The following is a 25,576-nucleotide window of genomic DNA, read 5'->3' as shown; positions in this document are numbered from 1 at the left end:
TGTTTTTTTATTTATATTTGTGAATGTCACACAAAAGTTAGTTTTTCTATCATTGTGGGGACTTCCCATTGACTTCTGTTGTTTATATGCATTTTAATTGCCTCAAACTCAAACCTTTTATTTTCACATATTAGTTTGAATATTATTCACTATGTATTCACCTGTTTTCTAAATTTCAGGTTTCACTATCCTTGTGTGCACATTTAGTCCCCACAAAAAAAGCAATCTGAACACATGTAGCAGGAATAGTTAAGTTTGGTCCACAGGGCCATGCCATATGAGATTTAATGAACCAACTGGGACCGACCACAAGGGCATATACTGTATGACGTGCTTAAGGTGATTTTCGGGAATGCGTCCATGTGTGTATGCCGCTTGTTGATCTTTCCAGGTGCTAGAGCGATTCTGCAATCAGTTCTTCAGGTGCATGTGTTGCTTTGCTTGTTGCATGCAGCGTATACTCAGCGTTGGACTTTTCTGTGTGATTTCCACTGCGGGAAGAGCAAGCGTGCCAGTGCTTACGGGTTTGAGTGGCATGGCTTGTATGATGCCCATATGCAACTGCCAATAGGCGAGCTGGCATCTAGACCCTGGCTTCAAACATTTTCGACTCATACTGTTCTGTTTCAAACACGTTGTGAATGTTCTGTTGTTGTTTGACTGTTTTTTAATGTAGTAATTCATTTGTGTTGTTTGGGTTATGTATATTTTCAGTATTGAATTCACTGAAGCTGTGTATGTGCATTTTTGTGCATGCATGTTTTGAGTTGGCAGTCAAAGAAATGCACTTTTCTTTCTATTTTGATGTATGATGGTAATTGTTTTATTTGTTGAGAGTATGTTGTTTTATCAGCTGAAATTGTATCAAATTGATTTTTTCTTGGTTAAGATCATTTATTTTATTTGTTAGGAGTCGTTGCCCAGGCAGGAGGGGAGCGTTAACTGCTTTGCCCTGACAAATTGTGATTTGGTTTCTTTGGTTTTGTAGTTGTCTTATTATTTAATGCATTATATTGTTTACTTAGTCTGTAATCTGTGTTGTGCCAGGAATTTTTAAAGGAATTGAATGTTGTTTTCTTTTTCTTTTTCTTTTTTTGTTTATTGTTCATTAATAATTGTAGTATTTTGCCCATAATTTTTTTGTATCAGAAGTTGCAAAGTTTTTTTCAGTTTTTACTAATTATTGAAATATTTGTTTTTTTCCACATCTCTGCACTATTATCGTGAGAACAAACTTGGTTGTCCCCCCTTTATTGGGCAGGCATATTTTCGGGTGTATTCCTAAGGTGTCATAGTCGGGTATTCAGAGTATTAAGGGGTTGGGGTGTATTGAGGAATGGCTGTCAATTATTAATGCAGTTAGTTTAAAAGGGAAACTTGGTCCCCTCTCTCTGTAGTATTATTCCATTCCCTTTGTACTTTGTACATTACGTTTATGCCACACACAATGAATTCAACAGCATTTCAAATGAGGGTCCTTTCTTGCTGCGGTGCTCAGATGATTAATATATGTGAGGGAAAAACAGACTTAAGAGTTATTATACAGGGCTAGCATGAATATGCTGACATTTACTGTGCTGTTCTAAGCAGCAGATGCTTTCTTATGAAGCTTCAAAGGTTCAAATCAAAATTTTTAGCACTTTATTTCCATGAGGTCTTCTTGTCATGTTATTTTTTTGCATAGTCATAATTTGTTGAATATAAGTTTTACATGGCCATTTTCCACTCTCTCTCTGACCCTTATTGGCAGTAAAGTGATCTTTAAAAGCACTTTTTTCTATTTAATTTCATTTCTGAAAGTTACATCCTAATAAAAAGATCTTAATCAAAAGATTAAGGAAAATTAGAATTTTTTCACCATTTGACCTTTATACTTAATCTCTAATTGAGAAGTCAAAAGAAATATGACCAAATACATAATATATATGAATAGCTTTCATCAGATAAAAAGTACCCAACTTTGTGTTAACAACTTTCATTCTAAACCGAGGGTGTCAAATTTAGTTCCTGAAGAGCCACTGTCCTGCAGAGTTTAGCTCCAACCCCGATAAAACTCACCTGCCATACTGAAGGTATTGATTAGCTGGTTCCGGTGTGTTTGATTAGGGTTGGAACTAAACTCTTCAGGGCAATGGCCCTCCAGGCCCGACTTTGTCCATGCCTGCTCTACACCAATGTTTCCCAAAAGGTGGGTGGCAGAGTATGGCCCTGTCCCAAATGGCACACTCCGGACTTGGGGACTTCCTCAGAGTCCACACTTTGGTGACGTCATGTAGTGCAGACCTATAGGGCCCTTGGCGCGAGTCCACGAGGGCGCACTGAGAGGTATTTTTGGGACAGACTCGATCGTCACGCCGGAAATAACGGTCTGGTTGTTTTTTGACAGGTGCTGCAGGTTCGGGGATAATATTTAGCATTAAGAACAGGTTTCTTTTCTTTTGCAAAATATTATCTCCATGTCAACTACACAGCCTGCTTTTGCTTATGCCACCTGGGCATTAGACAATATATACATGCTTATTTAAATAATGTATACAGTTGTAATAATACATAATGTTCCATTTGAACTAAGATTACAATTTTAACACATAATAAACATGTGCGTGAGTTTCAGATGAATTTACAGGTTTAAATATAAATAGGTTTACATATGACTCAGTAAAGCACTGACATTCGGTTCTATTTATTTAATGAATCATAATGCGATCGTATTATTCAACGCGCTATTATTATGTTTGAGATATCAACCACTGGTCGATGACCATAATGTTTGTATAAACTGCAGGTAACAACTGGTAAAATGTACACCTAGGTCATAAAAACTGTAATGATACCTACAAGGGTACAAAGGGGGCGCTGCTGAGCACACTTCAGAGCGTTAAAATGCTGAATGGGACGGCCTACGGACTCGTAGACTCGACGAGCACACGCAATTTAAGTCCACGAGACCGAAAGTCCACATGAAGTGCGCCATTTGGGACAGGGCCTTCGTAGCCCAAGGGTGGGGAACATTGATCCTGGAGGGCCACTGTCCTGCAGAGTTTAGCTCTAACCCTAATTAAACACACCTGAAGCTAATCAAGGTATTCAGGATTACTAAAGTTACAGGCAGGTGAGTATTTTTTTTTCAGGGTTGGAGCTAAACTCTGGAGGACAATGGCCCTGGCCCTCCATAATCAACGTTCCCCACCCCGGTGTAGTCAAAGAAAGAAGTGCAAGGCTTTTATTTTGAAAGGCGTCCGTGAAAGCTGTTGACTCTTCTGTCAGACAGTTTAAGACTGCCTGAGAAAAACGCTATGTCCTATAGTACCAATAAATTACAGAACGGGTACATGGTGTGTTAGCTGGGACGGGAGATATAAGATCTTCTTACCTGACTTTGTGATTGTTTGTGAATAAAGGTGCTGTGGCCATGTACCTCCAAACAGACAGAGGTCACTGATATTTATTAGGCTTATTCTTGACTTCCTTCTTTACACGTCTGTGTGTGTGTGTGTGTGTGTGTCTGTGTGTGTGTGTGTGTGTGTGTCTGTGTGTGTGAGATATACCACTGGGATGCTGCTATCTTTCCATGACAGATATGATTCATCAGTGTGTTTTCACATCTGTCTACTGCAGGAACACAAGCATATAATTCATATAAAACCAGCTGAACATTTTGTGCTTACAAAATACAGCAAATCAGAAGGTGCAGATATTCTCACGGACTTAACAGTGCAGTACAATAATAATATATTCAAGTGAAAGGATTTGTTAAATGAACCCATTCACTTTAAAATGTGGGTTGCCATACTTGGAAATGTTGCTCTGTTCTGTTTTAGCTTGAGGCTTATGTATATGTTTAATCAGTGAGGTATTGATTGGCAGTCATGTGTGGATCAGCATTGAGGTCATTCATTACATTGTGTGTTACAACAAAAGCACCAGTAGCTTTCCATTATAGCGCATTCGTCTTGTTTCCAACATCCCAACTAATATATAATTATCCTACAGTCATCTTATCAAGGTCCACCAGAACTATAATTATTACAGGCTTAACAACAATTGCTTAAAATGATGCCAAGTTTCTTAGCTTTCCTGACTGTGATTTTAATGTTGTTAACATGCATTTCCAGGTAATCAATGTTACATGGCCACAGTGCAACATCACTATGAATATAGCTCACTTCTAAATGATTACTGTTCTGAGATTTTCAATTAAGTGGATCTAATTCATACAGTGTACCGAGCCCTTTGAAGAATGAGTGCATGTGTGAATACATGTAAAACTACACATTTTTAGAATCAACCAATCAGTGGATTGGTGGAACAATTAGTCTAGGAACCCTGCATAATTATCTGACCTTAATGTTATTAATGTTTCTTTAAGGGTTGGACTATTTTAAACTTGAAATGCTTTCTTAACAATGTTTTGACAGGACATTTAAAAAAACAGCATGAGAAGTGACGTCTGAGTGTTTATAGTGGTAGTGCTTTAAAGTGGATGACTTTAAATGTACAAACCCGATTCCAAAAAAGTTGGGACACTGTACAAATTGTGAATAAAAAAGGAATGCAATAATTTACAAATGTCATAAACTTATATTTTATTCACAACAGAATATAGATAACATATCAAATGTTGAAAGAGAGACATTTTGAAATGTCATGCCAAATATTGGCTCATTTTGGATTTCATGAGAGCTACACATTCCAAAAAAGTTGGGACAGGTAGCAATAAGAGGCCGGAAAAGTTAAATGTACATATAAGGAACAGCTGGAGGACCAATTTGCAACTTATTAGGTCAATTGGCAACATGATTGGGTATAAAAAGAGCCTCTCAGAGTGGCAGTGTCTCTCAGAAGTCAAGATGGGCAGAGGATCACCAATTCCCCCAATGCTGCGGCGAAAAATAGTGGAGCAATATCAGAAAGGAGTTTCTCAGAGAAAAATTGCAAAGAGTTTGAAGTTATCATCATGTACAGTGCATAATATCATCCAAAGATTCAGAGAATCTGGAACAATCTCTGTGCGTAAGGGTCAAGGCCGGAAAACCATACTGGATGCCCGTGATCTTCGGGCCCTTAGACGGCACTGCATGACATACAGGAATGCTATTGTAATGGAAATCACAACATGGGCTCAGGAATACTTCCAGAAAACATTGTCGGTGAACACAATCCACCGTGCCATTCGCCGTTGCCGGCTAAAACTCTATAGGTCAAAAAAGAAGCCATATCTAAACATCATCCAGAAACGCAGACATTTTCTCTGGGCCAAGGCTCATTTAAAATGGACTGTGGCAAAGTGGAAAACTGTTCTGTGGTCAGACGAATCAAAATTCGTAAATTCGAAAACTGGGACGCCATGTCATCCGAACTAGAGAGAACAAGGACAACCCAAGTTGTTATCAGCGCTCAGTTCAGAAGCCTGCATCTCTCAAGGGGTTGCATGAGTGCGTGTGGCATGGGCAGCTTACACATCTGGAAAGGCACCATCAATGCTGAAAGGTATATCCAATTTCTAGAATAACATATGCTCCCATCCAGACGTCGTCTCTTTCAATGAAGACCTTGCATTTTCCAACATGACAATGCCAGACCACATACTGCATCAATTACAACATCATGGCTGCGTAGAAGAAGGATCCGGGTACTGAAATGGCCAGCCTGCAGTCCAGATCTTTCACCCATAGAAAACATTTGGCGCATCATAAAGAGGAAGATGCGACAAAGAAGAGCAACTAGAAGCCTGTATTAGACAAGAATGGGACAACATTCCTATTCTCAAACTTGAGCAACTTGTCTCCTCAGTCCCCAGACGTTTGCAGACTGTTATAAAAAGAAGAGGGGATGCCACACAGTGGTAAACATGGCATTGTCCCAACTTTTTTGAGATGTGTTGATGCCATGAAATTTAAAATCAACTTATTTTTCCCTTAAAATGATAAATTTTCTCAGTTTAAACATTTGATATGTCATCTATGTTGTATTCTGAATAAAATATTGAAATTTGAAACTTCCACATCATTGCATTCTGTTTTTATTCACAATTTGTACAGTGTCCCAACTTTTTTGGAATCGGGTTTGTGTTTAAAATAAAATAGTAGAAATATATTTGAAATTGACTAGATAAATATACAGTAAACCTCACTAATCTATTTGTTTGTTTTCTAATAATTACTCAGTTTGACAGTGTATTTGGTTCTGTTTCTCTTTGTTTTATTCTGTTATGTAATCCTAATCATACTTAAATTACAGTCTTAAACAGAGGGAAGTGATTGAATTTATCATTCAGACTGCCATTTTGTCCTTGTCATGAATCATTTGAGTAGTTATTGCCATTAAAACACTTACCCAGAGGGAAGGAGAAAATAGAGATAGAGCTAATCATGTGAACATATTAATTAATTTATCATCATCTCCTCTGCGCTACTGTTTTCCTACTCCTCCTCTCTCAATCTCTCCTTGTCTTTCTCCCTTTATTAGTCTGACATGAGCATATACCCTAATTAAAATAATAACAGAACACTTGAGCTGACTAGACTGCTCCTGTGTCACCTAGTTACCTGTCTGTGTGTATGTGTGTCACTCACAAAGAGATTTTCCACTGGCAAAAAAATGACCTCTTCTTACCTCTCCTTATCACCAGGCAACACTTATGCAATCCCTGATCAAAGACGCACACACAAAACACATCTGTACTGTATGGAAACAGATTGCTACTTGATTGCTACTTTATTTCTCTTAATTGTGACTATCAATCTTGCAATTGTGAGCTATGAAATTAGTTGCTAGACAGAAAGTCAGAAATGTGTTTTTTTGTCATTTTTATAGCCCACAATGTGACTTGATATCTCAGAACTCTGACTGTTTCTCATCAATGCAACGTTATTTCTCACATTTAGGGCCAGTAAATTATACTTTTCACAAGAATGCATTTAATTGATCAAAAGTAACAGTAAAGACACTTATAATGTTGCTACAAACATTTCTATTTCAAATAAATGCTGTTATTTTTAACTTTCTATTCATCAAACAATCCTGAAAACAAACATGTATCACAGTTTCCACAAAAATATTAAGCATTGCAGCTGTTTTCAACACTGATAATAATAAAAGATGTTTCTTGAGATGATTTCTGAAGGATCATGTGACACTGAAGACTGGAGTAATGACTGCTGAAAATTCAGCTTTGCCATCACAGGAAGAAATATATTTTAAATATATTAAAATAAAATAAGACTGTTATTTTAAATTGTAATATTTCACAATATTACTGTTTTTACTGGGGTTTTTTTTTTTTGATCAAATAAATGAAGCATAATGGAGCATAAGAGATTTTTTTTTAAATACATTTAAACCCTTTCTGAAACCAATCTTTTGAACAGTAGTGTATATCTTTAATTCTCACAGTATGACTATATATCTCATTTTATTTCTTATTTTAAACTCTATCTCACAATAACCATTGATTTATTAAAGGCAGAAACTGGATAATTAATAAATAGTCCCTATAGTTTAGATGGAGGACACTACCAGTACCATGTGTCGGTTAGGTACATGAAAATTGCCCTTTTGCCTTCAGAGTTCACATGCCCATTTTCTTGCCCTTCCTCCTCCTCCTCCTCCTCTCTCGCTCTCCAGCACATTGCTTTGACAGTTATATTAGTAATCTTGACACAGACCACTACCTCTGCCACTACCAGATGCTCTTGTCTGCCTGAACAGATACATTGACACATGCAGACAGACATGCACAAACCATAACATCATTTCAACTCTGAAGTGAATGCTTTTATGTTGTTCGAAAGTGAGGTTCAGAATGTATATTATTGATTACTTCTAATTTTTCAATAAACCACTAAAAGCATACTCCTGGGAGATATGGTCAACACTGCAGAATGAGTAACTCTCCATGTACTAACAGTATATTCAGACTAGGAATAAAGTATTGTGGCTATGGAGAGAGTTGCTGTGGTACCTGTTACTCTGGGCAGAATGACTCATTCACTATTCAATGCCATCTTAGCCTTATCACAATAATCTTTGCTATGGCATCATGTTCGTAAGGGGCGTTTTTTTTAAAACAAAGGGTGGTTTATGTGTGGTGGCATGTAACAATATGTGAATTTGTATTATGGTGTGTGTGACAAGTTTTTGTGTTTTTCTTTCAAAATACATAAGATGTTTGTGTGTGAGTACTGTACTTGTTCATGCAGCAGTAATAAAAAGTACCATTGTATTACCATGTTCTTGGACATGGTACCATATTAATAATATGTTTTGGCATATCAAAGGTAATACCATGGTATTCTTTGAAGTACAGTGTAAAAATGCTATTGAGATTGAATCGTGAAGTACCATTCAAGTATGACCTACTGTCTGATACCATCACTATACCACTAGAACCTCAACAATATGTTTTTGTAATGATGTCTCTGTATTTTTCTTTTTTTTTAATGGTCACATTTGTCATGTGATGTGATGGTGTATGGTTTCAACGCTGTTGCTTTAAACCTGAGTGACGAGAGGCACCGGGGTTAATAAACGTAGTGTTCATCTGAAGAAATTGCTTATTTACGGTAATTTTACAACATTATATTTGTATTCATCAGTTTAAGTAAATATATTTTATTCCTCAATTTATAGTCTATACAGAACTGAACAACCATATTAAAGAGGCTATTATTCTTATTATTTTATATTATTATAATTATATTAAAGATATACATTAAGAGGCTAATGCTATTGCAGTGTCACTATATAATGGTGGTGTATCATGCATTCATGTTTTTAATTAAACATATTAACCCTGCACAAAGACTGCCTTATATTAGTTAACTATTTTGAATGGATGTAGGCAAAGTACCTTATGTAAGTATTCATGCTCTCTTAATTCTCTTTCAAAATGGCACAAGAAACACGAGTGTCCAAAGCAGAGATAGAGAGACATTAAAAGGCGTGAAGAGAGCACAGCATCAGACAGATAGTGATAGCAAAATAATGAAATTAAAAGGCAATGTATCTCTAAGCCAGTACACTGTTAATGATTTTCTTACAAATACTTAATATAAAGGGCTTGAACAGAAAGAGATATCATCATAGGGGACACCTGAGCATCACACCAAAAGGGACTGTATTGACATCGGATTCTAAATACATAGATATTAATATGAAGTTGGTCCCCGTTTGCAGCTATAACAGCTTCCATTCTTTTGGAAAAAATTTCACAAGATTTTAGAGTGTTTCTGTGGAAATTTTTGCCCATTCATCCAGTAGATCATTTGTGAGGTCAGGCACTGATGTTGGATAAGAAGGCCTGGCTTGCAATCTCCAGTTCATCCCAAAGGTGTTTGATGGGGTTGATGATGAGTTTGGTTTGGAGGGTTTCACACCAAACTCTTCCAACCATGTCTTTATGGACCTTGCTTTGTGCACTGGGGCACAGTCATGCTGGAATAGAAAAGGGCCTTCCCCAAACTGTTCCCACAAAGTTGGAAACATAACATTGTCCAAAATGTCTTGGTATGCTGAAGCATTAAGGTTTCCCTTCAATAGAAGGGGCCTAACCCATCCCCTGAAAATCAGCCCCATACCATTATCTCTCCTCCACCAAACCTTACAGTTGTCACAATGCAGTCAGGCAGGTAATGTTCTCCTGGCATCCGCCTGCCAAACTTGCCCATTAGACTGCCAAACAGAGAAGTGTGATTCGTCAGTCCACAGAACACCTTTCCTCTGCTTCAGAGTCCAGTGGTGGCGTGCTTTACACCTCTCCATTCGACACTTGGCATTGTACTTGGTGATATGAGACTTGCAGCTGCTCACCCATGGAAACTCATTTCACAAAGCTCCTGCTATAGAGTTTTTGTGCAGAAATTAAATCCAGTGGAAATTTGGAAGTATTCAGTAGAGCGTTGGCGACTTTTACGCACCATGCGCTTCAGCACTTGGTGACTACGCTCTGTGACTTTACGTGGTCTTCTGCTGATATTCCTAAACTCTTCCTCTTTCCAATTTTTTTGACCGTGGAATATTTGGCAGGAAATTTCATGAACTGAATTATTGCAAAGGTGGCATCCTATTGCAGTACCACGCTTGAATTCACTGAGCTCTTCAGAACGACCCTTTTTTTCCACAAATGTTTGTAAATGCAGACTGCATGGCTACAGTAGGTTCTTGATTTTATACACCTGTGGCCATGAGTCTGATTGAAACACTTGAATTTAATTTAATTAAGAGGTGTGTCCCAATACTTTTGTGCATATAGTGTGTGTATGTATAATTCATTTATTTTCACACACACACACACACACACACACACAAATAGATATTTATTTTATATTTTATATTACATTTTTTCAGTTGTACATTAAATGTATTTTATCTTCGCAAAATGGAGTTGTGTGATTGAGTGGAGGTGGGGCCAATTTGCATATTCATTAACCCGCATATACTAAATGAAGCAATGGTGTAGAGTTACATTCAAGCTATTTTACGACATGAAGAATTTTGTAATTTTGGTGATTAAAGATGAGTTTTAAGGGATAAATGCATTACATAAAATCTCTTAGGTATAAGAGAAACAGTGTTTCACTAGAAAAACAACTGATGCATGAAAAGAAATCTGGGTTAAAATGAAAAGTTCAGGCTGCAAGTAATGTAATGGACATTGAGCCAAGACAAAAAAGGGGGAAAATAGGCAGGCAAGTTCTGAATGGTTTGCTCACATTCACTCTCTCTATTGAGAGTGTCTGAATAAACACCACGTTTTTCAACAAATGGAAAAACTATTGATCGGCTTTACACGTGTTCTTTCTCTCAACAGTCACTATCCACTGGATGATAAAGTTTTCTTACAAGTGTTCAGAAGTACCTTTGGGTAAACTCTATTCTCATAATTTTATATAAAAAAAATTTTTTGTCTCATATGAATCCCTCAAGCAGGTGTTATGAAACATGAATGGAATAGTTCACCCAAAAATGAAAATGTTATCAAACTAATTCATATGCCTTGTGTGCTAAAGTCTTTTAAGTTATAATTTGCTCAAAATCTTGACAATTGCTGTAACTTTCCTTAAGCCGGGCACACATTTAACAACTAGCTAAAACATTCTAAAACTGAGCTCAACACACAGCGATTGTTTCCTTCGACTGAAGCAGATTTACACACAGAATTTGAACACCGACTGTAATCGCCGACTGAACGTGACTGGGCGCGTTTGAGCACGATCAGTCATAAGTATCAATTTACATTCATAATCGGCCTTACAATCATTAAGTATGTCCCCAGCTTTAGCGCATTCATGAGAGAAGCAGCCATGTCAGATTTATCAACAAATGTTCTTTTGAGTCAGATTTTATCAATGAATCAGTTGATCAATTCAATGATTTGCTAATGAAGTGGATTGCTCCAGTTCTCCAGTTGACTCAGTGATCCAGCTGTAGTTGTTAAAAACCCACTTGAAAGGGAAAACAATCAGTGACTAATGACTGTTCGGTCTGTTTGTTGCACACACAAGCCATTGTATGGATTCAGAAGAATGGGAATGTAGCACACAAGTCATATAGCTGACTTTTATGATACTTTTGCATCCTTTTTTGAAGCTCAAGTTTAAGTTTGTTGTAATTGTATGTTCAAGAGTGATCAATATATTATTCAAAATTTCTCCTTTTGTGTTCCACAGATCTGAAAGAAATTCAGCCTGGTTTGGAACGACATGAGGGTGAGTTTTATTTATGGGTGAATTAATCCTTTCATCTTTAATGACAGTTAGCAGTAGGCCTACTCAAAAGAGCCAGGAGTCAGGTTTCCTCCTAACGTCAAATGATAAGCTGCCTACAAGCATCTCTCTCCAGCATTCAGCGTTTACTTTGGCGCTGAATAACTGCACCAATAGCGCTGTTGCCGACAGAGAACACACACACAGTGAGAGAGAGAGAGAGAGAGAGAGGATGGCGTCAAGGTCATTTGAGGGTAACGGGGTACACTGACAGTAAGAGCGCCCCAAAGGAAGCCATATTTTGCACAATAATCTTATTAGATGCAACACTATCAAATGCTGAAAGCTTTAATTTCTCAATCAATTCATGATGTTAAGCGCACCCTCTTACAGCATCAGTATAATGGATAGTAAATTATACATTATGTGCTATTTCTATCCTGCGCTCTCACACTCAACCCATTACAAAATGACAGTGCGGATCCCTCCGCAAGAACGCCCATCAGCCTTCCTCAAGACACCGCTATACCGGCAAGCACACAGTCAATGACGCGGATAATAAACGAATGATGCGAGCTGTTGTCCCTGGCAATGGGAATACTGCTGCTGCACGTGCCTGTAACACTGCAATAATACACATCCACGCGCGGAGCACAAATTAAGGTAATATCGCATAGTAATCTATTAGAGTCACAGATTTGCAAGAAATGGGAACGGTCTGCTTTTAAATGGATGCAATTGTACACCGAAAGTACAACGTCGATAAGATATTTGTGGCAAAGGGGGCGAGAGGGAACACACAGTACTATTGATCCCTGCACTAATGGGCGCCCGGATGTTTTTGTATTCCATTTTACGAATTTTAAAATTAAAAGGCAATAATCTTATATAGATTTCTGACATATTATGGATAGTGAGATACACAACAGCACATTGCAGATTGTTTGCTACAGCAGATGCCCTATTCTAAGTTACTGGAGGTATAAAATCAATAGACATGTACAATAAACACACAAGCATGCAACGTTTTAACTAGCCTACCTGATAGCTCAGCATGCTCTCCTGGTCGCTGTTTTCGGCAGGCATGGTTAACTCCGTTTTAAAGCAGAGTCGATTGCAGCTTCCACAGAAAGAATACAGCAACGCAGCTCAGATTAGCAGTTCCTGTTGAGAAACTCCAGATCAGTTGATGCATATAGGGTTAAATCGGGAGACATTAAGTAACCTACTCTTGATCCCGTCTTAAACTAACGTTGAGATAGCCTATACACGCGCACTCGCCCTGTCTATACTTTAATGCTGTTGTTAGGCGCGCGTTCTCCAGGACTTGGAAAGAGGTACAGACTGTGTCAGCATCATATGTCGTTCAGCCAATCAGAGAGCTCGAACTGGGACTGTTGCTGAAGCTGATTGATGCGGGTTTGCACCTACCTACAGGAAATAAGTTAAGAATGTACTAATGAATGTACAATTCATGACGACGAAAAATTAATCTGAATAACATCTCAAGCGAAGTCTACATCGTATATTGAGACAAAATGTACAACAGTTATTGGAGAAAAATCATTATTTAGTGACTAAGTGAAGTACATTTCAAAGCTACACATGCTGTAATTGAACACGGGTTATATTTTTATGATAAGTCTACACTGTTCAGTCATTTTTGCCTTACAAATTATTATTATTATTTTTTACATATGTACATTTATTTATTTAGCCTATTTAAATGATAACCAATTTAATAAAATAAATTAATTTAATTTAGTAGTTATTTTCTCTCTTCTTACCATACGAAATATAGCAATGGTGTTTTAAATTCCTGTTTCACACAGTGTAATAGTATGACCATCCAACTCATCCAGAGTACATTGCCATCTAGTGGCTACTACTATGTACAGGCAATACGTGGATTGCCTTTATTCCAAATGGACAGGTTATTATAAGTAATCACGAATAAACATAATACAAAACATAATTATTTTAGAGATGCAGTGTCTATGGAACAGATTGGTCATAGAGTAAACATGCATAATGATAAATAGCGGGGTGCATATAGTTGTGTTCTCTTTGGCCAAGCTAAAAGATCACGTAGACATGACAAATGACGCTTTAACAATCAATCTGTTCTGGAACATTTCATGAATAATTCAATTTATTGTCATTCGCCCAATTATATAAGCTAATTGTTACTATTGTGCTGTATGGGGACTTCATCACTATATAATGAGACTGTTGTGCTCCCCTGACACGTCTGAAATATTCTATATTTAGCGCTAATATCCATAATATTCATTAGCCCATAGGTCTTTAAGTAATACAGCCAAAAGAGTATAATAAAGTGGTGATATTCGAATATTTCATTAAAAGTCCCTTTCGTTAACCATTATATGAATGTTGGATATTACATTCCTTCTCCGCGTCCAACTGTAGCGTTGCGTGTTTACACACAGGATTGCCGCACGGCGTCATCCGTTTCCAGGTAACAGTTGTTAAGGGTGATGTAAACAGCATGCTGGAGCTGGAATGTGTGCAGTGCGCATGTGCTGATTGAGCATTTCTCTGCAGCTCTGCTGGGCTGGCTGGGCGCACCGGTGACCTTATCGATTTTCACAGACGGCTTCTGGCGGGTGTCAAATCCAGAGGTGAATGTACTGTAGCAATCCAGGTGAGTTTGCTCAGCGAATCTCCAGATAAACTTTGTCGTGAACAGGCATGTGGAGATTCACGAGTTTTGTTATGTTTTAAGATTTATGATGTGATGTTGATCTATAAACCTATGAAGTAAGTTTTCATTTTAATATTGTGATGTGATTCTTTATTTAGGAAGGAATGTGCATAGAACTGTTTTGTGTTGAATTCGAGCATGAGCTATTGTGCAAATCCGTTTCCAGGCAATGACAAATTACAGTGTTCAACTATTGATGCATTGTTCGCGTGGCTTTCATGACCCAGAGCTGTCACTTCTCGCGTTTAATATGTATTTGTGTGTGAAAGAGTGTGAACAATGGCATTCAATTCATCTTCTACCTCTAGGTTAAAAAGGGAAAGACTGAACCATTTTGTGAGTGATGTGAGAATTTACTCAATCATGCACCAGCATATGCAAGGTAACATACACTCTTTTACCACATTTTCACCACTTATTTATTTATTTATTTATTACTTTTGATGTCCCTATAATGTTACCTAACATAGACACGCAAAGACCTTTGAAACCACACTAGAGTTTAAACATCTGGGGTCGGTAAGCTTTTTTGAAATAATTTAATTCAGCAAGGACACATTAAATTAATATTACATATGACAGTACAGACATTTATGTTACAAAATATTACTGTTTCCAATAAATTCTTTTGAACTTTCTATTAATCTAAGAATCCTGAAAAAATGTATATCGGTTTCCACACAAGTATTAAGCAGCTCAACTCTTTTCAACATTGATAATAATACGAAATCGAGCAACAAAGCAGCATATTAGAATCATTCCTGAAGGATCAGGCTCAAGGATCATATTTTAAACTGGAATAATATTTCACAATATTACTGTTTTTACTGTATTTTTGATCAAAAGCATAAGAGACTTCTTTCAAAAACATAAAAAAATCTTACAGACCTTAAACCTTTGAACAGTAGTGAGGCATTCTTATAGGCACAATGGTTTTTAAAGGTGCCCTAGAATTAAAAATTGAATTTACCTTGGCATAGTTAAATAATAAGAGTTCAGTACATGGAAATGACATACAATGAGTCTCAAACTCCATTGTTTCCCTTCTTCTTATATAAATCTCATTTGTTTAAAAGACCTCCGAAGAACAGGCGAATCTCAACATAACACCGACTGTTACGTAGCAGTCGGGCTCATTATTAATATGTACGCCCCCAATATTTGCATATGCCAGCTCATGTTCAAGGAATTACACAGGGGCAGCCAGTATTAACATCTGGATCTGTGCACAGCTGAATCATCAGACTAGGTAAGCAAGCAAGGACAACAGCGAAAAATGGCAGATGGAGCAATAATAACTGACATGATCCATGATATCATGATATTTTTAGTGATATTTGTAAACTGTCTTTCTAAATGTTTCGTTAGCATGTTGTTAATGTACTGTTAAATGTGGTTAGAGTTACCATCGTTTATTACTGTATTCACGGAGACAAGAACCGTCATTATTTTCATTATTAAACACTTGCAGTATGTATAATTCATAAACACAACTTCATTCTTTATAAATCTCTCCAACAGTGTAGCATTAGCCATTAGCCACGGAGCATAGCCTCAAACTCATTCAGAATCAAATGTAAACATCCAAATAAATACAATACTCACATAATCCGATGTATGCATGCAGCATGCATGACGAACACTTTGTGAAGATCCATTTTGAGGGTTATATTAGCTGTGTGAACTTTGTTTATGCAATGATAGAGTCGAGAGCTCGGGAGGGGGCGGGGAACGTGAGCAATTAAAGGGGCTGCAGCCTGAATCGGCGCATTTCTAATTATGCCCCAAAATAGGCAGTTAAAAAAATTAATTCAAAAAAATATATGGGGTATTTTGAGCTGAAACTTCACAGACACATTCAGGGGACACCTTAGACTTATATTACATCTTGTAAAAAAAACGTTCGATGGCACCTTTAAACTATTGTTATTTTATACCCTACAACTCAAACAAACCCGATGACTCGATTGAATTATTAGATTATATTAAAACGTGATTTGGCCGAATTATAAGTCTTTCATATAATGAGGACAACTTCGGATATTGTCACAAATTGGATTTCACTGTATTTGTAAAGATTTAGAAAAATTGGCCCATACAACTATAGCCAAACCTACACACACTAGAGAGCCACCCTGTTATTTTTTTGTGCAGCATTTTTATAAAGCATTACTGTGTATGTCACAGTGCCACCCGTGGAGGGAAAAGTTCGCTGTAATTATCTAAATCTGCCTCTGATTAATGGGGACAGACTGAGGACAGCTAAGACACTAGTGGACAAAGCAATAAAGGTTAGACTTCTAAACTCAATCAATCTTTGTAGAAGTAGTGCATCGAATAACTGCAAGAGATCTTTAATCATTAAATATAATGATGACAATGAGATTTCAATGAACATACATTGACGATTGTGATGATTCTGCTGTAGGAAAAGAAAGTGTTCTCGGTGCAAGGCCCATATCCTGTAATCCGCGCAGGCCTGCGTGCAAGAGGATGGGTGGAGCGGCGACTACCACGGCCTTCTTTCCCACAGCCCCGTCGTCACGATCCTGAAACGGAAGCCACAGATGAGGGTGGCAGCAGTGATGATGATGGTGAGAGTATCTGACAGAACCAAGATGAGATCCTTTCCATCACTCTACCTAGATGATAAGGCTTGTCAGTTTCTGTGTGTGTGCAGATTTACTTAGCTATAGATAGGGGACAAAATAGTCACCAGAAGTTAGGTAAATCTGACAAAACTGTCTGTTAGGCATGGCAGGGGATTATTTAAAAGGTAAAAATGACTAATGAAGTAAATTAATAAAATAGAACGCACAGCTATATTCTACTATGTCTAGTCTAGTGCCCACATACCAATCAGCAAACCAGATCCCTGTTTCTCCCCTCTGGAAATACTTATAATTAAATTAATATAAAATTTTTGTTATGAAATTATAGTTATTGTAAGATAATTAGGTGGACTACTGTTCAAAAGTTTAGGGTCTGTAAGATTTTTTTTGTTAACTTTTATTCATAACTTTTTTTAGCTTTTATTTAGCAAGGACACATTCAATTTATCTAAAATGACAGTAAAGAAATTTATAATTTAAAAAAAATCTATTTCAAATAACTTGAAACATTTATCATCTGTGTTTAGTTAATGACTCACTGTAATTCAAAGCTCGATATGATAGTTTGAGCAGCTAACTTGACACCACTCATTCCTACAAACAGATGTCAGTGACAGATCATTCTTTCAGTCCCTTGACTCCTGTCACACCACCTTCTCGATTTCTTTACGCAGACTTAGGAGAGGAGGGAGAGAGGGACGATGAAGCAGATGATGTGTACGACCTAATGGTATGTATAGAAACTGTGTAATTACATTTCAATGACAGTTGCCATAGCAGCTGGGTTTTTTAATGTAATTTGTGGACAGCGGACAGTCTCTGATCCTTATTTTTATTTCACAGTCACGGTTGGTTCGCAATGAGACCCCATATTTCTACTGGACAACAAAGAGGGATTCAATCGACTGCCGGTCTTTACGTAAAGATCAGATGACCAATCATTACGCAAAGTCGGGATCTTTTACCACCAAGGTTCATCGTAAACTTGACCAATTAAACTGTTCCGAACTAAAATTCCGCTACGCAAAAAAAATCTTTCTCTTACTCAATGAACTATTGTTTTGTTATGTCTTTTTCAGGTTGGTTTGTGTTTGAATTTGAGAAATCTGCAGTGGTTTGATGAAGCAGATCCCGATACATTCTTCCCACGCTGCTACAGACTGGGGGCGGAGGATGAGAAACATGCTTTTATTGGTCAGTACTCTTAATCTGGAATATACTCTGTCCTTGCTGTATTTTCCCTATTTGCAACTTGGTTCTTTTTCCTTGTTTCTTCACAAACGAGGGTCTGCTCAAGCTGTTGTATCTGTCTTTTCACCTTTATTGCAATACATTCAGAAACGTCCGGTTGCATTCTTCTTGAGTCTCTCCATCATTGTCCGACACCTGTTCGAACATATAAGGCTAAACACCACTACTGACAGTTTCTGACATTTTCAGTGCATGAGATTGTTTTGTTGTTGCCGGTATGCTGGAGCATGAGCTGTTGAGGCTCCACCCTCTTCTTGAAAAGGGGTCAGGAGCGCAAGCTCATTTGCATTTAAAGGGACACACAAAAACACCCCCAAAACATGCTATAAAAATGATCCGTGGGGTATTTTGATCTAAAACTTCATATACTCACTCTAGGGACATCAGAGACTTATTTTACATCTTGTAAAAAGGGGGCATAATAGGTCCCCTTTAACAGATGATTGCCCCCCCCCCCCCCCCCCCCAAAGTAATTTACACCACATGAACTTCATAGTCTCCCTGGAGTAATCTGGGGTTAAGTGTTGCTGTCAATTGTGATATATGTTCTCTGTAACAGTTCATGTCATCCCAGCCTTGGATTGAACCTACAATATTTGCGTTGCCAGACCTGATCCTCCCTTTCTGCTGCTTTTCAGAGGACTTTAGACGGACTGCATGCACAAGTCTACTGCTGTATGTTTTGGAGAAGTATGGTGGGGATTCAGAGTGGGAGAGAATAGGAGAGGTGCATGATGCTAAGTCTCATGGTATGACACACAGTGCCAAACACACACATGCACACATTAGAACTCACACATATTCACACATCTTCCCTCCTTTGTAGGTCCGAGCAAGCGGCGTAAACAGCACACCAATCAGAGGGTTGGAACCTCATTAATTGACAATGCATTGCATGTATGCCAGGAGTATCTGAACAGTTTAGAACATTGTGACATAGACATCACTTTGGGAACAACCCCTACCCTCTCAGAGCAACAGTGGAAGGTGTTTCTTCAGAATTACTATTTAGTTATTCAGTGAGTATTGTTTTTTATTATTATTTATAGTATCTAAAATTGCTTAAAAGAGTAATATCATGAATAAAAAATTCTTGATCTTTTAAAAAAATGTTAAATGTACCTAGTAAACACACTATAAGTTTTGGGACCGAAAATTATATAATGTAATTATAAACTGCAAAAATGCTTCATTACAAACTAATGCAACTTTCTAACATTATTCAAATGAAATAATCCCTTGTTTTCTCTGAAAAGAGAAGAGGACATGGTGATGGAAAATTATGAGATTGGAGGAAAAATTATATTTCTGTCATGGCAACTCTCGGAGTGTTTGGCATGGTAATGGATTTGACAGTGTTGATATGTTTGGTCTTGGCGGAATAGATCTGCTACGCTGCTGCTTTTATTGCTGCTACTGCTGTAGGTTGAGCATGCAAGCTCTTTGGCTAGTGATACAGCAGGAACCAATCAGCTATGCCCTATAGATGATGTGATTATGAGCAGGTTGAGTTAAAGGGATAGTTCACCCAAAAATCTGCTTACCCTCAGCGCATCCAAGATTTAGGTTACTTCGGTTATTTAGGTTTATTCTTCAGTAGAACACAAATGATGATTTTTAACTCCAACCGTTGCCGTCTGTCAGCCGAATAATGGGAGTGAATGGGAACTCGCTTAGTGAGGTCTGATCGCGCTCTGACAACGGCAGTGATGTCTCGCGCATATACTTAAATGAGTGCGAGACATCACTGCCATTGTCAGAGCGCGATCAGACCTCACTAAGCGAGTGCTGAACGCTGTTGGACATAGTGGTGTTTTAGAGGTAAAAAATGATATAAATACTGTTCTGTTTCTCACACAAACCGATCGTTTCATGTCTTAGGACATCAATGTGTCATCACGAGCCGCAGGGTTTAATTTGGATCTGTCTGTGCAAGGTTTTTCGACTCTTATTGATCCAAGTTCCCATTCACTCCCATTATTTGACTGACAGACGGCAGCGGTTGGAGTTAAAAATCATCATTTGTGTTCTGCTGAAGAAACAAAGTCACCTACATCTTGGATGTGCTGGGGGTAAGCAGATAAACATCAAATTTTCATTTTTGGGTGAACTATCCCTTTAAAGGACCTATTAGCCTGCGCCATCTAGAGTTTCATGACAGAACTTTATATTTCGTTGCTTTTGCATTCTCAAAAGTATTGTGTTCCCCTGAGAAACTTTGCATTCACTTGGAAAAGCATTGAAACATTTTTTTCTTCCACCTCATATTATTTCCATATCAAAAGTTTTGCAAGCAAACAATACATTTCTCTGTAGAATAGTGAAGCTGCATAAAAGTAAGTTTAGAGGAAGCTTTCTTCCTGTTTCTTTTTCTTTGCAGTGAAGGACTGATGATAGAGGGCTGTGAAGAATATGTGGAGCGTTGTAAATGCATGCTGGAGCAGATGCGTCAAGTTTGCCCTCAGATGGAGACTGATGGACTCTGCAACATCTGGATCATTAAACCTGGGGCCAAGTCACGAGGCAGAGGTGTGTTTGTGAACATTGAAGGACAATGGTGTAAAAGATATTGCAAAACTATTTACTCTTGACTTTATTGTTGTAGGTATAATGTGCATGAACAAGTTGGATGAGATGTTGAGTTTGGTAGATGGAGACCACGGCATGATGAAGGACAGTAAGTGGGTGGTGCAGAAGTATTTGGAGCGGCCCCTCCTCGTGCATGACACTAAGTTTGATGTAAGGCAGTGGTTCCTGGTCACAGACTGGAACCCTCTCACTGTGTGGTTCTACCGTGAGTGCTACCTCCGTTTTTCTACCCAACCTTACTCCACTCGTACATTGGACAGGTGAGAAAACAAATAGTTCACCCAAAAATGAAAATTCTGAAATGAAAATTAACTTACTGACTAACAATGAGTAATTACAGTATTTATTCATCTTTGCCAGTTCAGTTAACTCATTAACTAAGATTAATAATGCTTAATTTTTCATTGGTAGTTCATGTTAACTAATGCAGTTAATAAGCAGACCTTATTGTAAAGTGTTTCCAATGTTTTTTGTCCATACAGTGAAAGTCAAGGAGTCCCATGTTGTTTTGGATCCCACTGACTTTTTTTTTTGTTAGAACAAAAACTGTTGAAACATTCTTTAAATATCTACTTTTGTGTTCCACACACACACACACACACAAAACATAAGTTATTATAAGTAGGTTTGGAATGACTATTTTGACTATTCTTTTAAGATGGATTATTTATAAGCCCCTCAACTATCTTTCTAGGCTTTAACTAATCTTTTCCCCCCTGTACTTTCCACCCTCAGCTCTGTACATCTTTGCAACAACTCCATCCAGAAGCATTTTCAGCCAAGCCCAGACCGCAATCCTTCTCTACCCGCTGAGTGCATGTGGTCGTGCTCACAGTTCCGCTCATGGTTGGCTGCTTCAGGCCATGGTGGTCTGTGGGAAGGGGTGGTGGTTCCAGGTATGCAGAAGGCTGTTATCCAAACTCTCTTGACTGCACAGGACAGTGTGGAACCTCGTAAAGCCAGTTTTGAGCTCTACGGAGCTGACTTTATGCTGGGGCGTGATTTGCGACCTTGGCTACTGGAGATCAATGCCAGCCCCACCATGGCACCCTCCACAGGAGTCACAGCTCGACTCTGCCCCGCTGTACAGGAAGACACTTTGCGGGTGGTGCTGGATCGACGCTGTGACCGCAACACTCACACTGGTGGCTTCCAGCTCATATATAAACAGGTATACAAAAACAGTGATATGGGTGAATCTCATAAAATCTGTCAAGAAATGTCCAGATCACCAAGCCAAAGGAAAAAAAAACATAATATGCTACTGATCAAAACTGTGGGGTCAATAAGATTTTTGAATGTTTTTACTTTATCAATTTAATGTGTCCTTCCTGATTATTATTCATTTCTTTACTCAACTTTTGGTGTCATTAATAATTGCCTTTAAATAATTACACAAACAATTAAAAATTGATTTTAATATTTAATTTGAATATATATGTTCATGTTACAGTAATGAGAATGTAATTGTCCTGAAAATGTCACATACAGTCTAATAGTTTTTTGGGTCTTAATAACTAACTTTATTTTATAAATTTGTCTCATGTTTTCAGGCAGCAGTAGAAGTACCTCAATATGTGGGAGTGAATCTTCTCATAGAGGGAACTTCAATCAGACGTCCCCGTGCCCTTATTTACAAGCCTCTCATTCAGTCTCACCCTGAGCCGCTATCAAAATCCACCAATCACAAGCCTTCACTTATAAGCAGCCATTGCACTTCTGGCAAGGAGAATCAATCAGAAAAGATAAAAAAGGCTTGGCCTACCCTCCCTTCCCGTAAAGTCACATTGGAGCAATCTTCAACCTTTCACCTTAAACTGAGGAAACGTCCCCACAGACTAGTCTTACCTTCAAACTGTTGTGTTCTTCCCAACCCAGCAGAGCTTCATCCGCAAAAGCTCTCACCCACTCTAGCCCAGCCCGATCACCCTCACACACACAGGATGCGCAGCAACCTTCCATCTCTTTACCGTCCAACCCCCTCACTGGACGTGATAAGCATACGACCTAGACAAACTCTCACCTCCTGTCGCTACAAACACGACATGCACACAGTCAATATATCTTATCCGGTCCTACCCATGCAGCAGCACCTTTCACTAAACCATAGACGGACCACGGACACTTTTACAAAGAGGGAAGAGCCGAAGTCATCCTGAGGAACCTTTTGGAGAGCATGATTTCATTCAAACAGATTCTAACCTAAATGGAATGAATACGTTTTAGACTGCATCAGTTGCATTGTGAGTTTATCTTTAAATACACTGGATTCAAAACCCATATACCTTATCAATCTACTGTCAGAAATAAGAAGGAGAACAGCATATTAGTTGAGGAAAAGCACTCCAGCACCTTTTTTACTAATTAAGAAAAATCTGTCATAATTTAATCTTATATCCTCATGCGTTTCCAAACCTGAAGATTCTTCCTGAAGAAAATTGACTGATCTGGTTTCTTCCATATAATGGAGGCATACACCAAAGTTCAAAAAGGACCTAAAAGCACCACGTAGCGTATTTGACTTGTGCTCTCTACTTCAAATCTTCTGAAACCATGCAACAGCTTTTAGAATTTTTACAGACTATTTTATGGCTAAAGACACATTTTTTAACATAAATGAATTAAATTCAATGTGAGATATACAGTAGTACTATTATGGAGTGCCTAATTCTGTATTATATTGATATGGGCAACTTTTCAGTGGTGCTATGTTTGATGATTATTAACACAGTCAACTGTGGTGTACTGACTGTATTATTAATCTATGGTGCTGAATTTTGTATTCTAGATGTCAGGATGTTTCCATATGAGCTGATCAATGACCCTGTTACTTATTGGAAACACTAGTGATATTCTCAAAATTTTTGCAATTTGAAGTAAGCTTAGTAGATGTTTTATGTAACTCATGCCTTTAACCGTTAACAAACTCACCACTAGATGGAGGTAGCATTCATTCTTTTAATCTTTCTCATTTTTTGACAGTGCTCATCATATATAAAATAGTATCATATAAATTGCATGCTAAATCCACCATCATGGATATGCTTGTTAGGTCTCACTTTATATTAAGAGGCCTTAACTACTATGTACTTACATTTAAATTAATCATTTGATACAATGCACTTATTGTGTACATACATTGTACTTATATTTTAAAAACACTTGCATGTAATTGCATCTGTAATAATATAGTTAAGGCCACTTAATATAAAGTGGAACTGTTTGTTATAATATGTGATTAATACAGTTTTGCATGTCATAATGTCAACCAAAAGAGTGGGTTTTTGGGACATTTTTGCATAAACTCGATCATCTTGACAAACCTCTATAATAAAAAGCACTTCACTAACTAAACTAAATTCACTAAAATATTATTGTGTTGATTTTTTGAGGACTTATGCTTTCATTGAACTGTAATTCAGACATTGCATTTCTTATTTATTATATTTTTACCCATTAACATACATTCATACCAAAACATTTTTGGAATGTTTGCTTTTGACTGTAATCCAGAGACAGCACTCAGTCCATATGCAAAACTCAAGCAAATCGAGACATGCTGATCATTTTACTATCAACAAACACTCACTTTAAATGCACACCCTTTAGCAGACACTATAAAAGTTATTGCCATGTATTGCAGTTTTTACTCCCTTTTACCTTCCAGCAGCTCTCAAGTTCAAGGTGCTAAAGAGGATGTTTTGTTTTATACATTTTTGCAATATTACTTGAAACTGTCTTTACTAACTGATAAAAGACTATTTATTAGGTGCACTGAAAGGAATAATATTAATATACATCATCTGTGTACGAGGTAGGGCCTTAAAAACATCAGCCAATCGTTTACGCGATCATCGCGTAAACGATTGACCCTCTGGCTTGTCAATCACTTCCATTACGTTCCTTGTGAAAGACGTGCGCGGATTGGCCCTCTTGCTTGTCAATCACTGCCATGACGTTCCTTGTGCGAGACGAGCTCGGCTGCGCGCTCCAGTAACTTTCCACACTCTACAGGTGCCGCATGCAATGTTTTTGTCAGGAGACAGGAGTAACAACTGCAGATTATGAGTTTCCTGCGGTGAGTCCGACATAATGAATCCACTAACACGACACAGCGAATGCCGGTGGTAAACACTCCTGTTCCAATACTCGTGGCACGAGTTTTGGGAGGCGTTACCTCAAAATGAGCTGTGAAGGAGGGGGGTTGTTCTTACGCATGCGCTCATTTCAAAAACATTTTCAAAAACATCTCATTTCTTTGGTTTCTCAGTCAACAAAAAGATCCTCTTTAGCACCTTTAATGTCTATTTTCAAATCTTCAAAGGGGTGTAGTATCTGATTTGAAATAGTATATATTTAAAATCTAAAATACTTACATATGAGGGAATTTTAGTAATTGTGAACAAAGTTCCCATTGTCTACCAAGCTTTCGCACAGCAAAATGAAAAGAAGCTTGTTTTCCTTTGATCACTTTATCATACTGTATGTATACTGTAAAATACAACTGTGATGGTTTATTATCCATGTGGGCATGTGTACAAAACATACTGTAATAAGCATGGAATATTATTTATATATATATAATATAGTGGTAGCAAATCAAACAAACACGTCTCACCCCTTCCCTCTCATACACTCCACTCTCTCTGTCATACACACACATGTTGGGCATCTGTGAACTTTGTGTAACCTAA

General features: G+C 37.8%; 2 protein-coding genes across 5 annotated transcripts in view; one reads left to right on the top strand and one right to left on the bottom strand.

Annotated features, from left to right (window-relative positions):
* The window catches only part of slc4a8 (solute carrier family 4 member 8), a 35,599-nt gene extending 22,470 nt beyond the window's left edge, over positions 1 to 13,129 (bottom strand). Inside the window, exon 1 of the mRNA XM_048199397.1 lies at positions 12,747 to 13,129. Within this exon, the coding sequence (XP_048055354.1) occupies positions 12,747 to 12,791 (45 nt within the window). The 5' untranslated portion in view covers positions 12,792 to 13,129. The remainder of the gene's footprint in view (positions 1 to 12,746) is intronic.
* A 1,058-nt stretch (positions 13,130 to 14,187) lies between these two features.
* On the top strand, positions 14,188 to 24,245 carry ttll3 (tubulin tyrosine ligase-like family, member 3). 4 transcript variants are annotated; one of them, XM_048199403.1, is made up of 13 exons: positions 14,188 to 14,370; positions 14,739 to 14,812; positions 16,618 to 16,721; positions 16,859 to 17,024; positions 17,717 to 17,772; positions 17,886 to 18,014; positions 18,122 to 18,236; positions 18,902 to 19,042; positions 19,120 to 19,312; positions 20,674 to 20,822; positions 20,899 to 21,142; positions 21,618 to 22,053; positions 22,436 to 24,245. In XM_048199403.1, exons 2-13 carry the CDS (start codon positions 14,794 to 14,796, stop codon positions 23,039 to 23,041), a joined length of 2,358 nt encoding a protein of 785 aa, XP_048055360.1. In that variant the 5' UTR covers positions 14,188 to 14,370; positions 14,739 to 14,793; the 3' UTR covers positions 23,042 to 24,245. The 4 variants fall into 4 exon arrangements, with proteins under 4 accessions (XP_048055360.1, XP_048055363.1, XP_048055361.1 ...); XM_048199404.1 differs by having other exon boundaries at positions 14,189 to 14,370; positions 18,932 to 19,042; XM_048199406.1 differs by lacking the exons at positions 16,618 to 16,721; positions 16,859 to 17,024.
* Positions 24,246 to 25,576: the final 1,331 nt, after the last annotated feature.

This window comes from Megalobrama amblycephala, linkage group LG8 (genome assembly GCF_018812025.1).
Source record: "Megalobrama amblycephala isolate DHTTF-2021 linkage group LG8, ASM1881202v1, whole genome shotgun sequence".
Taxonomy (NCBI): Eukaryota; Metazoa; Chordata; class Actinopteri; order Cypriniformes; family Xenocyprididae; genus Megalobrama; species Megalobrama amblycephala.
This window is presented reverse-complemented; position numbering and strand designations above follow the sequence as displayed.